This window comes from Akebia trifoliata, chromosome 14 (genome assembly GCF_017979445.1).
Source record: "Akebia trifoliata isolate Shusen 1 chromosome 14, ASM1797944v1, whole genome shotgun sequence".
Lineage (NCBI taxonomy): Eukaryota > Viridiplantae > Streptophyta > Magnoliopsida > Ranunculales > Lardizabalaceae > Akebia > Akebia trifoliata.
In genome coordinates, this window is record NC_141388.1 from 10975655 (window position 1) to 10990479 (window position 14825).

General features: G+C 35.3%; 1 protein-coding gene and 1 long non-coding RNA gene across 2 annotated transcripts; both read right to left on the reverse strand.

Annotated features, from left to right (window-relative positions):
* Positions 1–5923: 5923 nt before the first annotated feature.
* LOC147386224 (uncharacterized) lies at positions 5924–8621 on the reverse strand. The gene is made up of 3 exons (XR_015171691.1): positions 8411–8621; positions 8255–8307; positions 5924–6114 (listed from the first exon to the last, which is right to left on the reverse strand). It is a non-coding gene; the product is annotated as an uncharacterized LOC147386224 (long non-coding RNA).
* Positions 8622–10159: 1538 nt separating this feature from the next.
* Positions 10160–14236, reverse strand: LOC147386225 (aquaporin PIP1-2-like). The gene is made up of 4 exons (XM_086422461.1): positions 13819–14236; positions 13040–13335; positions 10998–11138; positions 10160–10524 (listed from the first exon to the last, which is right to left on the reverse strand). The coding sequence occupies exons 1-4, from the start codon at positions 14147–14149 to the stop codon at positions 10429–10431; spliced, it is 864 nt and encodes a 287-aa protein (XP_086278587.1). The 5' UTR covers positions 14150–14236; the 3' UTR covers positions 10160–10428.
* Positions 14237–14825: the final 589 nt, after the last annotated feature.

Here is a 14825-nt window from a genome sequence, read left to right on the forward strand (position 1 = left end):
ATAATTGTTTTTTTTAAGAAGAGACCATTTGTGATTGGGTCCTTCATTGTGCATGCATGTCACCATGCCATTCATGGACCATATTATTTCAAATTCATGTAATGTAGTCCCCCAAGTATTTAGAGAGCGTGACTAGGGGACTACCACTGCGTCATATTTCACGAAAAACGACGGGCCAAAGCCGTCGTTTTTTAAGAATAATGACGGTCCCCGCCGTCGCAAGAGCAGTTGTAAATAACGATGTCGTTTTTAGTGAACGACGGGTGGCACGTGTCAACAAAACGTTGTGAAAAACGACGGTCATGGTCTGTTAAATAAAAACGACGGCCCAAAACCCGTCATTTATTTATTCGAATTTAAATTTAATTAAGGATATAAAACCGACGGCTTAAAGCCGTCGTTTTTTTTTACACTTTTTTTTTTTTTTTTTTTTTTTTTTTTTTAATTAACCACTATTGTTTGTCATTTTAATATTTTTCACCTAAAAAGAAAATGACAATTTTCATTGAAAATTGAAATCTAATAAAATAAATAAATACACCAAAATTTGAGAGCCAAGCCATGCAAGTTTTTTTTTTTGTTTTTTGATAAGCCATGCAAGCTCATAATATATAATAAATGCAATCTAACTTTTTTAATCTCATCTCCATCTGTGGAGAAAATATCTGTCTTTTTACCTTTTTTTTTTTTTTTTTTTTTTTTTGTTCTTCTTCTCCTTTTTCTTACCTAAAGTTTCAAAAAGGTGGTTGTGTCATTTGCAACTACTTTTCCCTCGATTTTTTTTTTTCATGTTATCCCCCCTTTGTGAAGAAACATTTTACTTGTTGAAAGAAGTTAAAACCAGTGAACTATAGAGGGAAAATCATGGGTTTCTTGGTGAGTTGAGATTTTATTGTTGGGGAGTTGAAATTCCTGTCTCTCCACTTGTGTCAATTAAATATAAACTTTGTCTTTAACACACACGGTCACGTTAAAACACGTTTATTTTAAAAGCAAAAAAGGTATTTTAGTATTACCCCTATAAAATTGGTGAAATTAGTGATACCCCATGGACGAAATATGCAAGATGAGGTCTCCCTTGACCTTAGTTGACTCGGTCAAATTGATAATGATGCTTGTTTAATTGACAGTTTAAAGTTTGAATATCGAAATTATTCTTACAATTGTAGACATCCAAATTTGCACGAGCCTCACTTGAAAAGACCAGCCCAAAAGTGCATTGTCAACGAAAGGGTCAAGAATGCAAAATCCACGATTTTGTTTTCTAAATAAAAGTCCAAAGGCCTTCAAACAGGCCTATGGATTCATAGATAACACTTTTGTCTTTCTTATGGAACCCATTTTCTAAGTCCATTCACTTTCAAGCCCACCACATGCCTAAAACCTTCCTATGCCCATTTTCCTTGGCCCATTATCACATTTAAACCCCTTTTAAATCCAATTTCTCAATCCCTAACCAATTTCAATTCCCCAATCAATTTCTAACCTAAATCAAATCCAATGTCCAACCCATTATCCAAAACTACTATAATTCAAAACCCCCCTTCTTTTTTTTTTATATAGGTAAGACTTGAGCCCATGACCTCAAAGTTATTTTGCAATGTGTCAAATCCACCATTATTCTTCAAATCACCTCCCTCACCCTATCACATGTCATCGTCTAATCTCCTAATTTTCTCCAAAAATAATCTCATAAAGCACTCCCATATCATACATCACCACTTTCCCTTAATTAACTCATCATACCCTACAAATGTTATCCATGCCTAAAGGAAAGGTCATACCCTCACTACAAAATTTTAGACTTTTAGCTGGGGTCAAAAACCATCGCAAATACTAAAAAACCGCCGCTATTATTAATAGTGATGGCCACGTGTACTGCTACTATAGGTGGTGTCGCTAAGGCCATATGAAGCCCTATAGTGGCGGTCAAAAACCGCCGCTAATTGATGTATTACCGTCGCTACGGGTATAATGGAGACTTATAGTGACGGTCAAAAACCGCCGCTAATTGAAATTATTACTGTCGCTATAAATATAAATGAAATCTATGGTGACGGTCACAAACTGCCGCTAATTAATTATATTACCGTCACTATAGATATAAATGAGACCTATAGTGACGGTAGTAACCGCCGCTAAATAATTTTTTACCATAACTATAAATACGATTTTAAATGCTTATAGTGGGGGTAATGGCCGTCGTTAATAAGATTTTTTTTTAATTTAAAATTATTTGTAATTAAATACCTATTTTTATACAACTGTTAATTAAACACAATTACTTAGTAAATAAATTAGTTAAGAGAAAAGAATAACAAAATAATAAGTCGATTGAATTAAGAGTCAATGCTTATGAATCCATGTTTGATGCTTATAAATCCATGTTTGTCACTCAAAAAATAAAAACTATCTATCATGGTTGTTGTTGTTGACACTGATCATTGCCGGGTTGATTGTGCTGCTCATCAACCTGCACTTCATATACATTAATCAAATCAATCATATCAATCAGTTGGGGCTTCTTGCTTTCAAAAGTCTCTCTCAAATGTTTGATGACTGCATTAAAAGCTTCCAAAAGAAGGGATTTCTATGAGGCCATCTCCCCTCATCTTCAATTCCTACAACATTTATCAACTATAAAACACTTCTCATGCTGCATAGATGAATCTCAGTTTCCTCATAAAAGTCTCTCTCAAATGTTTGATGACTGCAATAAAAGCTTCCAAAAGAAGGGTTTCTATGAGGCCATCTCCCCTCATCTTCAATTCCTACAACATTTATCAACTATAAAACACTTCCTCATGCTGCATAGATGAATCTCAGTTTCCTCATTAACAGTATTAGTAGTAGTAGCAGTAATAAATGTATACCTTGGAGTGACCTGGGTTTCAAGGAGAAAAGCCAATCTGATTCAAGGAATTCTTGGCAGTTTTGCTACTTGGCTGCTCCAAAAATAAAATCCAGCAATGTGAGATGGGGTAAAAAAAAATCAAAGAATTAGTTGATTTTCATACTAGAATTTTCAGAAGTTGTTAAGAAAAAAGGCTGCTACTTTTGAAAAAAAAATTGATTCTCACTAACATTGTCAAAATCACTTCGAATTGGAAGAACCGGAAACTCAAATTCGAACTTAAACGGGTAACCCATTCAAGGTCCCCTCAATTGTGGGGAACTCTTATTCTAATTATGAGTCGTGATAATTTGGGCCTCCTTTTGACATACACCTCCATCACATTATTGGGATAAACTCTTACTCAAATTTTAATTTGAGCCATTTCATGTAATGTGGAGCCTTATTTTGAATTACTATAAGGTGACAGAACCCATAACATAATAACCAATAGACATCTTTCAAAGTTCAGATCTTAGTCAATTTAAGTTTTACTACTAGTCATGAAACCTCGTGTATTAAATGAGCAAGATTGATTGATCAATATAGAGAAAATTTCCAAGCAGTTTTAAAATATGCTTGAATCTATCCAAGATACATGAGGAACTTATTTCAATCCACTCTTGAGGATACATGATTACAGCAACTAGTTGGTACATGGCTAGCATGCCTCATGACACATAAAGAAGACAACATATGTTGGCGTAATTGATGGATGATCATTGTTGCGAACATTAGCAGATAAACATTAACTAGAAGTTGCTCATACCTCTATTCCGCTTCTTTCAAAACAGATTATAGCCCTCTCCAAGGCTTCGACATCTTCATCTATCCCCAAATATTCGAATTGGAATCTGCAAGATGGAGAAATAAGTACAGAAATAAGTTATTCTGAATTCTGATATACAACCCTCTGTTTTTTACCATCTGCTAAACCATAATCTGATCCTGTTTTATTCATAAATGTATGCTACAAAATGGAAAAAAACAAAGTGATCTACTCAAAAAGTATTCATGAAAAATAAAAAGGGGTTCCTAAAGGGTTGATTAGAATGAAGGTTTTTAAAGATGGCTGTTGATAATTGATTAATGACGATGACATTATAAATGCCCATGGTTCATAAATTCTTATATTTAACTTGTAAACTATTAGAACTTCATTTATTTCATATTTTTACGAATAAATTAATATTTATAAATCGAGGGAGTAACACATCATATACAACAACAAATATTGCAAATGTAAAATAAAAATAAAAATGTGTGGGTGTAAAGGGAATAAAAGGGAAGGATCTGTGTGGGTGTCAACAACTGCATATATATCTCAATAGTTCATCAGGACCAGAAATGGTTTTGCAAAAGAAATCAACCTTTCCTTTCTAAAATATGGAGATAGTGCGCATCTCACTCTTCATTTCATCTCCTCCTTCGGTAACCTCTACTTTTGTCGTCAATGGAGTTATCTTGTTGACAGAACCTCTACAACCATAACATCATAACAGCAAGATCAGACAATCTCTAGATCCTTGTCGGCAGAACAAGAGCGCTTGGACTGAAGTAATGACTAAGGGTTTGACAAGTGATGCCCAACACCGAATTGAATATAGATATAAGATGGAAAGTCACTAACCAGTTCTGACCCTTGGCAAAAGTATATCCTTTTGAGCTGACGTAAGTACGAGGATTTGATAACTGGTAGTTCCTCAGGTACTCTTTTGTGCCCCTGTTGTTACCAATATAGAGCATTACATAAATATATATCAGTCCTTTCATAAATTTGTTTATTTTATTGATAGGTAAAATTCCTTTCTTAAATTGCAGATCATTTTTTGTTAATAGTTGACATTGGTGGGTCTTTTTACTTTGGGAATTGAATCTAACTTGAGCCCTTTACTAGTCCTTAAGTAGTGATGTGTCTACATTCCAAACTTGATATGTCAATGTGTTGTCACTACTAAATCATGGGATGTCATCTAGAATTACAAGTATCAATATTCTATCTGAAAGTTATTCACAAGTACCAAAATTTGAACTCATTTCATCTGATGGATAGTAACAAGCATCTACCGTTTTTTGGATTGACACAATTTTATTGAACGAGGAAAAGATGATACAAGGAATCATTCCAAAAGAGAGAAAAAGCAGATACTAGAGGGGGAAATGACCAAAATGAGAGCAAATAGCTATTCAGAAATGAAATTCCCCAGTTACCTACAAATCTTCCCACCCTACTACAAAAAGTTTCATTCGGATTTAGAGTTGCATAAGCTTTGATTAAGAGTTTTCTAACTGGCAGCATCAATTTTGCACATAAACAAGTGATGAATGAGTGTAGATATCATCTGGGGTTCGCACTGTTTTCCTCTATAGGTTTGTTCAAGAGGTAAGTCTTCAGCTAAATATTGGAAATAGTTTGGCTTCAATGATATCATCACATCATTCCTCATAAAACTTCAAACTGACCATCAACTTTCTTTGCCCAAATTTGTACTTATTAGAAGTGATTAGTTCTGTTTTCATGTCATGATAAAATTGCTTAAAAATGCTTCTACAGGTGAAAAAGTCTCTCATTGATTGTGGAATGCACCCCACCACACCAAAGATGCCTAAAAAATACCCCCAAATCTTCATCACCAATGGACAATGAAGCAGAAGGTGATTCACAAACTCCCCATCATGCCTACACGTGAAACTGAGATTGGGGGAGCAAAAATCCCTTCAAATAAGGTGATCCAAAGTGAGCATGCTATCCCAAGCCGCTATCCAAATGAAAAACGCAATCTTAGAGGGCACCTTAGGTCCCCAAATTGCCTTCGTCGGAAAGCTAATGCCCCCGTCCTCTTGCAAGGATCTATAAAAAGAACACACCGAGAATACACATTCCTTTGTTTCCTTCCACAATCTCATATCACCCACATTTGCAGGGATTGGTAACAAGGTCCCACTTCTCGTCAATCCATTAAGAATTATGCATTAGATGGAAATCCTAAGCTACAAATAATCTATCCAAATACATGAGAAATCTGTTTCCGTGCATAAGAGAGGGAAAATAAGAAGGAAACTGAAATTAATGTCTCATGTAATAATTGGTGCACAAAAAGCATCTCACCGATTAGAAGTCCACGATAAGAGAATCTAGGCTGATCAACAATGCTCCATGGGGCCAGATGAACTTCAATTATTCCGGTTGTAAAATTGAAATGGCACAATTGGCTAAATGTCTGCAAGATTACATGCCAACATCTTTTTTGTAGGATAAGATATCTGGTTCCTAAAGCAGCAAATAAGAAATGTGAAGGAGATGACCAAGGTTCAATTAATTAAACAATGCATGAGGAATTGAGTTTTGTTAAAATAAAGAGTAGTGTTGCTATCAGCCCCATCCGACTGTTTAACTTAAGATCCAGACTGTGGGATGGTTCTCGAGATAGACAACATTGAAGACATGAGAATCAGACCTTGGCACCATGATGATCAGGTATTGTTGGGGTTGACGGTATCACATTCCTAACATAATTTTAACAAAAACACTTTCCTTACTAGGTTAGTCAAGCTAGGCCTACTCTAATTTTAATACATAATGAGATAGAAAGTTTAGCTAACAAAATCTCTTATACAAAACATAGGAGCTAGAAATATAATAAATAAAATGGCAGCTGGTTATGAAGACTTTCTTTGATCAAATAAAATATGAAAAAAAAATCGGGTAAATGAAGAAGAAGAACACACCAAGTTATTAGCTGGAAAGTTAGGAATTAAAGTCCATTTCTTGGAAATCAAGAAACAAACTGTTCCACATATTTTGGAAAGGGTATATATGCTAGGTTATCTTTATCATATAAATTGCTAATTTTATTTTAGCTCATGTTGGGTTCTACTTCTACCTTGGTACCACTGCTGATACATAGCAAATCCGACTCTGAGAAATCTGTGGTAAATTTTATGAGTCCAACATTACATTAGACTTGGATTCAGGTTTGAATCTATACTTGATCGATTTTAGTGAAGCATTGCACCAAGTTGTACGTTGTCTCATATCTAAAGCTACGCGCATTTTGTCAATGATGTTATGATCACCATCGAAGAGTCATCACAAATATTTGGGGTCGGCCGGTTTTTATAATAATGTCCAAAACAATAATATAATTGTAAATCAAATTTCTTTCTTGCATTCTCACATAAAAGCACAAGTCTTCAATTCAAATCAAGTAACACAAAACATGCTAAGAACAGATCTTACATTCAATAGCAGTGTTCTATCTTAAATTGACAATCTAGATTAGAGATTAATGTTGGAGTGTTAAAGTAGGACATAATACAAGAATATTTCATATAGAGTATACTACAAAGAGGATGAGACACTAAAAAAATGACCTTTGTCAATGTATCTCCACATAATTCCTATGGTCTAGAAGTTAATTAGATCAATACAAAAAGTGTTTCGGTTTCTTTTTTCTGTAGTTAAAGATTATTGGTTGAATTCTTCCATGAAGAAATCCCTAGTACAGATGGCAACATTTGCTGATCCAAGTTGCGGTCTACGTTAATATGGAACTAAAAGTTCATGTGGTGTTATTTGTGAAATTCAATAGAGACTGATGTCTTTTTTTGCTGATGTTATGAAGACAAATGAGGTGGAATTCTTGTTTTGTTTGTACCAAAGTTGTTGTAGGTGGAAATTGTTGGGGACTAAATTTAGCTGTTGGCAGCAAATGAAGGAATTCGGAGAGTTTCTGTGGACCACCAAAATTTGTATGATATGGGCAGGACAAGACGTACAGTTGGATGTTTTGAATTTTTTTATCTTTTTTCTGTTCCGATACAAAAGGAAGGTTGGTAGAAGATATCTATACTTCTGAAAGCTTGCTGCCCATCTTTGTGACATTAATCGACAAATTTTTTGTGTCCAAATAGATGTCAATGATCTGTGGGTCTAATCCAAGTTAGTTTTCTTTATCACCAGAGATCAGACAACATCTCTACACAAATTGAATTTAGCTTAAGCAAGAGAACAGAGAATCATCTGTAAATTGATACCAAAATGTCTCAACCAAAACATTTTAAAATGGAATGAAACTTCAAACCATGGGCTACGACCAACCCAAAATAAGAACAATTTAGATCTACCAAGGTGGGATAAATGTAAGGTATAACTTGATCTCAAATCTAAAATTGATTTGAGTATTTTGATCTTTAAATCAATCTATAAAATGGAATAATTGAGGTCGATTTGATCTCCAATCAAACTAAAGTGGAAATTTCCATTTGATCTCAAATCAATCTGAAGTCTTAAATCGAGTGGAGACATTTGATTAAATCGAATGAGAAGATACATAGAGAAAGAGACGAAGAAGAAGATACCTGTTAGAAAGAGTAGATTTTCACCATTAATTCCAAAAACCCTAGAATCGTAGCTGGACAGGAGAGGAGAATATATAGAGAGTAGAGAGAGTGAGATGATTTCGTCCATTTTGTTTATGTAGAATGAGAAAATACAGAGAGAGAGAGAGAGGATACCTCTTCTACCAAATTTCCGCCATTAGCAGAGGAGAAGATACAGAGAGAGCAGAGCGAGTTTCGATTTGGTAATTTTCGTGCGAATAATTTTGTGAATAATTGCACAGAGAAGTGATTTGATAGATGGGCAGCAACGGAGTTAAGTAAAAGACGAGTCCTATAGCAACGGGAATTTTGGCCACCATGTCGCTAAAAACTCTTAATTTTGTAGTGCCTTTTATGTCAGGTGGGTGAGGAGGGATTTAAAATCCCAACATTGTGGTTCATAGTAATGTGTTTTTGTCCTCTCAAAAACATTTCTTTTTTTAGTTGTTTTCATTTTTATTTAAAAAGATGTGAAAGCGCATTTCTCTCTATAAGAATGATAATCTAACATCAAATTTAAAATATATATATATATATATATATATAATTTTAATAGTTAGTCCATTGGTCTCAAATTTAATTATTTGATTATCCATGCCTTCCGTTGGATGTGATGCCACAAGTATAGTCAACATTGTGATGCTAAGCCTATTTCCCCACACCTATCACGTGGAAAGAATGGAATCGAAGTGAATTAGACCTAAAATGATTGGGACTTGGACAAGGTTTAGTGACGATTAACAAAGAAAGAAAATTAGGAAGATGTAACTTGGTAAGTTGGTAATAAGTGTTGGTACGGGTCTTAAGTTCAAATCCTGCCTTCGATCAAATGCCATTTAAGTCAAAAACCATGACAAAATTCAACACCCATGGGGAAGCGACAATCAAGAGGTTTCACTTTGGATCCGTTAAATTGCACGTGGAAAATAGGTAGGAAAATGATTTTTCTTTTAAAATGTGATTTTTAGATGTTAGATTACACATTTTTCTCGGTATTCAATTTTCTACTTTTGGGGGATTTTCCATATTAGGGATGGAAAAATGGATTCCCATCCCACACCATGGGAAAAAGATTTTCCTACCTCTTAAACTAAAAGCCCTGCTTGGTTACTCCACAAATCCCCCACAATTTCAACTTAGGATTGAAATTGTGGGGGTTACTGGAAAAGTTTTAATCAACAGATAGCCAGTCTTAAAGTTTTATATCATGGAAGGAAATTTGTTTTCCCTTTCTCACAATTTTAAGAAAATCAACTTCAACGGGAAAAAAATAATTTTCTCAGAAAATTTCTAACAATCAAACATGCGTTAGGGATTTTCAGGGAGGTTGAAGATATTGGAGTAATTAATTATTTTGTATTCTAATATAATATACTACAGTACACATCGTATCTATTGAGATTAAGATAAGATTAATTTGATTCGATTGAGATTTATTAAAAGTAAAATTTCTGTCTTAATAAAATTTGATTTGTACAAAATCTTTTTTGGGTTGCTGTAATTGTTATCAAAGAGAATCAATAATATCTCCTCTCTTCAATAGATCCATGGAAGATGGATGATGGATTTTGACAAGAAACCCAAAAACATCATTTTTGTAATCTCAAAAAAATTTCCTAATTTTTTTATGAAGCTTTTCTGATATTTTTATCGTAACTTAAAAAAATTAAAAAAATTAAAAAAAAAACTTTTTCTGAAATTATCTATAAATTTACCAAACCCAACCCCCACGAGTAGGCTCTGGACTTTTTTAGTAGAGTAGGAAAGAAGTTACAAAGCCATCTTGTCGATTTGAATCGAGTTTTAAAACTGTGTAAAATAAGAATAAACTTAACCCCAAAATAGCAATAAATTATTCAGATAGATACTAGAGAGGAGAGGAGAGGAAAGGCAAGGTTTGGTCAGTGGAATTTCTTCTTGATACAAACTCCATCTGTACAATTCACAGCCACAGTGAGTGCCACACCACTGACCACTCTTACTACGTGAAAGACAGATTCAAGAGGGGGAGACAACCCCTTACACACACACACACACACACTCACACACTACCCGGATATTATATAAGAAAAACCAACAAACAACATTGAGATCTCCATCTTTTGAGTACAGTATTACTGGCTGCCAATCATCATCTTCATCGTCGTCATCATCTATGACTTGGACTTGAAGGGAATCGCCCTGATCACGATCTGATGGTATACCGCTGCCAGTGCTGCACCAATGAAGGGTCCCACCCAGAAAATCCACTGCCCATATTTCCATTAAAACAATAATTAGATCGGATCATATATTCGAAGAATTTCACATACATAATTTTCATTATAAGTTCCATGTGGTGCTCTGCGGATCCCTCAAACTAGGCCATTCTGACACATCAACTCTTGAATAATTAGTCCCATCTCAAGCATCACAGATAAAATTACAAGGATAGAGATAGACATATCTCAAGAATGCAATTTGTGATGCATTCTGGCATAAAAGGGTTCATTTGAGGGCTGATCCTCCCCCTCCCCATGAGGCCAAGAAGCAATAGCTTGTATAATTCAAATTAAAAGGCAAAACCAAATTGCTCATTTCAGATAGACCACTACTGATGGACCAACCAATCAATGATCCAGATTATTGCATACGTGGAGTATCCGAGAATTATGATCACAGCAACAGTTTTCCTACTCGAAGTAGTAGATTAAGAAAATTGAAGAGAAGAGAGGAAGCTTACATGGTCATCCCAAGCATGGTCCTGGTTGTAGATGATGGCAGCACCAAGACTCCTAGCAGGGTTGATACCAGTTCCTGTTATGGGAATGGTCGCAAGGTGGACCAAGAACACCGCAAAACCTATGGGCAGAGGTGCCAAGATCTGTCCATCACAACATCAACAACCATAATTCCAATCAAAATCAAACCATTAGAAAGCCCTCAAATTATAGTAACCATTCAACATTGGTCAGTTGACGGGAACTATGGTACACCTGCACAAGCCAACACAGTTCATCACTGTTGACACACAAGGGGCCATTGAGCCTAAAAGGTAGCCATTTACCCACCCAGAAAAGAACAAGTGTAACCTCATATGAGTTGAAATGAGTCTATTTTCAATTATTTTAAGATCACCTTAAGACTCTCGGGAGTAACAAAATTGCCCAACTCTAGTACCCATAACTCCCTCAAACACAGAGTTGACACCACCAGTCAAGCTCTTAAATACAAATCATAGTTTTAAAACTTGTCGACTCATTCTGAAGTAACTCGACAACTAAACTCACAGGAACCAACTTGTCGGGCCAATAAGGATACTCGGACGAGTCAACTTGGAAACCCATTTGGATCATTGTGTTAGATCAGAAACTCCATTTTCAAAACCCTAGATTTTGCTCCGACAAATCCATCCAAAAACCTTAATTTTCCTCCCAAAAAATCTACCTACACTTTAACCTACTAAACCATGTTTTGAATCCACTAACTTCTGCAGAAGAAACCCTTACATTTTTCTACTCAAAAACCAACCATTTTAAAGTTTCCTAAGCCTATTCAAGCTCTTGAAGAAAGCCTTTCGTTACAACCAAAATAAAAATCATCTTCTATTTCCCAAACTCTCTTGCGTTACTAAGGTATAAAATTTGAATGAGATAAATCTTGAGGTTGAAGAAGAAGGTAGATTGAAGACGACTGATTTTAACGAGAAAAATCACAGCCTATTTGACCAGAACTACCCAAGGTTGATGATAACAACATTTAAAGCCCATTTGGATACACATACACTTGGGCCCCGTTTGGGTACAAAGTAAGAAGTAACTTGGGAATAAAATAGGTTGGGAGAATACACACTTTAAAAGATAGAAGGCAATTTTTTTTCACTAATAAAATATATATATATATATAGTAAATTTTTAAAATTAATCCAAAAAATATTTAACTTTCCAACTTTCAAAAATAAAAATAAAAATAAATACTTTTTTAAGTATATCGACTCTTACAAAAATATTTTTTCTTTTACTTTAAAAAGTTGTTTGGATTGAAATTTAAAAATTAGTAAAAATTTACTTTCTACTTTCTAAAATATATTTTCTTTCAAACCTATATTCAGGTGGTTACTTTCTACTTACTTACTAGCATCCAAACAAAGCCTTGAGGTCATCAAATATTTAAAGTTGGCTCTTTAGAGTCAACTTGACCGAGTCAAGTCTAGTTATAAAACTATGCTTTAAATAATAGTTTTAAAGCTGGACTTGAATGTCCAACAGGTCGAGTCAACTTAAAAATCTCAAGTCGACTCGAACGAGTCAAAACAAAATATTTATTTAGTTATTTAACCTGGTCCTTATCTTCACCCAGTAGTACCCACGACATTTTTCATCCTAAAACCAGTCTTCAACCTATCATCCTATTATCTCGTTGAGTTCAACGTTCATATATTATGAACAAGAACCGAGTATTGGGCAAGTAGAAGAGGAAGGATTTTCGTTAAAATAAAGGGTTTTCTTCAAGAGTTGAAATCTAGAAAAATCAAGGATTTCGACATAGGGTTTCAGATCTGACTAAGTTCAATTTAGACAGGTCAAGTTTTCAGATTGATTCGGCCGAGTTGCCGAGTCCAATAGACAAGTTGGTTCCTTCAATTTTGTAACAACTGTGTAGCTTCCAATTCTAATCAAGCTTACGAGTTGATTCATTCGAGTCGAATCAACGATTTTTTTTTTTTAACTACGCTTTAAATTAGGGAAATTGAGAAAGAAAAGCTATGGTGACAATGATACTTACAGGGACATGAGAGTCTCTTGCACTCCTCTTGGCATCAGTGGCAGAGAAGACAGTGTAGACGAGAACAAAGGTTCCAACGATCTCAGCACCAAGACCATCTCCCTTAGTGTAACCATGGGCTACAACATTGGCCCCACCACCAAGAACCTTATACTGACTCTTCTCAAACCCTTTAATCACACCAGCACCACAAATCGCACCAAGACACTGCATCACCATGTACCACACCGCACGTGTGAGCGATAATTTCCTCGCTAACAGCAACCCAAACGTCACGGCAGGATTTATATGACCCCCTGTTCACAACCACAACAACGCATACTTCTCAAATTCACAAAATTTCAAAACTCGGTCTGGCGTCTCGTCTCGTCTCGTCCATGGACGAGACCGAGTTAATTATATTACCACACCAACTTTTAGTAACAGCACACCATTTCCATATGTATACCATCAACAATATATTCACATCTTGGTGTGCTGCTAGTAAAAGTCAGTGTGGCAATCGAAGTTCTGTTTATTTATATAATTATTATTTTAATCAAAATATACAAAATCCCAGTTGAATCGACCGAGTTTTATTGACTCGATCGCGATTTTCACATATTGCTCGAGTCATCTCGTTTATCTCGAGATAAGGTGTGAAGTCTCTCAGATGCCGTGTAAATCCGTCGAAAAGAGATGACTCGGGCGAGTCATCTCGGTCTCCGCCGAGATTTAAAATCATGAAACAGAGAACAAAATTTGAGATTTTTTTTTTTTTAAAGAAATTAAAAGAGTACCTGAGATTCCTGCGGTGCAGTAAACGAGAGCGAAGATCATACCACCGAAAGACCAAGCGATTCCTTGAATCCCAACAGTTGCACACTTGTTGGTCGATTTACTTACACCCATCACAGTTAAAATCGTGATGTAGAGGAAGAGAAAAGTCGCCATAAACTCAGCGATTCCAGCTCTGTAGAAAGACCATGAAGAGAGCTCACCAGGCTCAAACAAGGGTGCTGGTGGTGGTTCTTTGTAGTCTTTGTCTTGGCTCTGGGCTGATGTTCCAATTGGTTGTCTTTCTGAGAATTTGTTGGCTCCCAACCTCACATCTTCTTCTTTCCCCTCCATTTCTGAATCTCCCCTGGACCTGGTTTAGATTTTCTAATTCTGGGTTTCTTTCACAGTTTTTCTGCTTTTCTGAGTTGTTCCTTGGTGCTTGCTAGAGTGATATTTTATAGAAAAAGTTAGGGAGTAATAGGTCATGGGGGTGGTGAGTGGGTGGGTCCTACTTGAACATCAATCATGTTTTTCCTGTCTTCGACCGACCATTCACGGAGTGGTTTATTGTCTAATTAATATGAAATGACCAATATGACCTTACTTTATTTTTACCATAGCCTCTCTGCCACAACCATCAATAATATTAAATTATTAATAATTCATCTTTTGGGCTTTGGCTGGATAAACTTTTTAAGTCTGAATATTAAACGGTAAATTCTGAAAATTTGTATTAGCACACCAAATTTTAATTATTACACATTAATATTCTAAAATACTTAATTTGTCTGTAAAAGATCATTCTTTATTTTTATATCTAACAATCAATTGCTTCCTCCTTTTGGTAGAGAAATCAAGTTTACAAAAAAGAATTTAGGGCAGTTTCAAGCTTTCACGGCTCTTTCTGATACGACAGAGTTTGCTTCTTCTAAGATCTTCTTACAAACTAGGGATCGATCATGTGGAGCCCATCAAACGTATAAATTATTTTTAGTCGGTTTTGACATCTTTTCAGAAAATGATATTT

What these genes read in the sequence shown, in the direction of transcription:
- LOC147386225 (XM_086422461.1), bottom strand. Translation starts at nt 14,149, where the DNA reads ATGGAGGGGAAAGAAGAAGATGTGAGGTTGGGAGCCAACAAATTCTCA. An exon ending in CAAGAGACTCTCATGTCCCT is followed by an intron (nt 11,139 to 13,039) that starts GTAAGTATCATT and finishes TGTGATGGACAG; the next exon opens with ATCTTGGCACCTCTGCCCAT. An exon ending in ACCATGCTTGGGATGACCAT is followed by an intron (nt 10,525 to 10,997) that starts GTAAGCTTCCTC and finishes AAATATGGGCAG; the next exon opens with TGGATTTTCTGGGTGGGACC.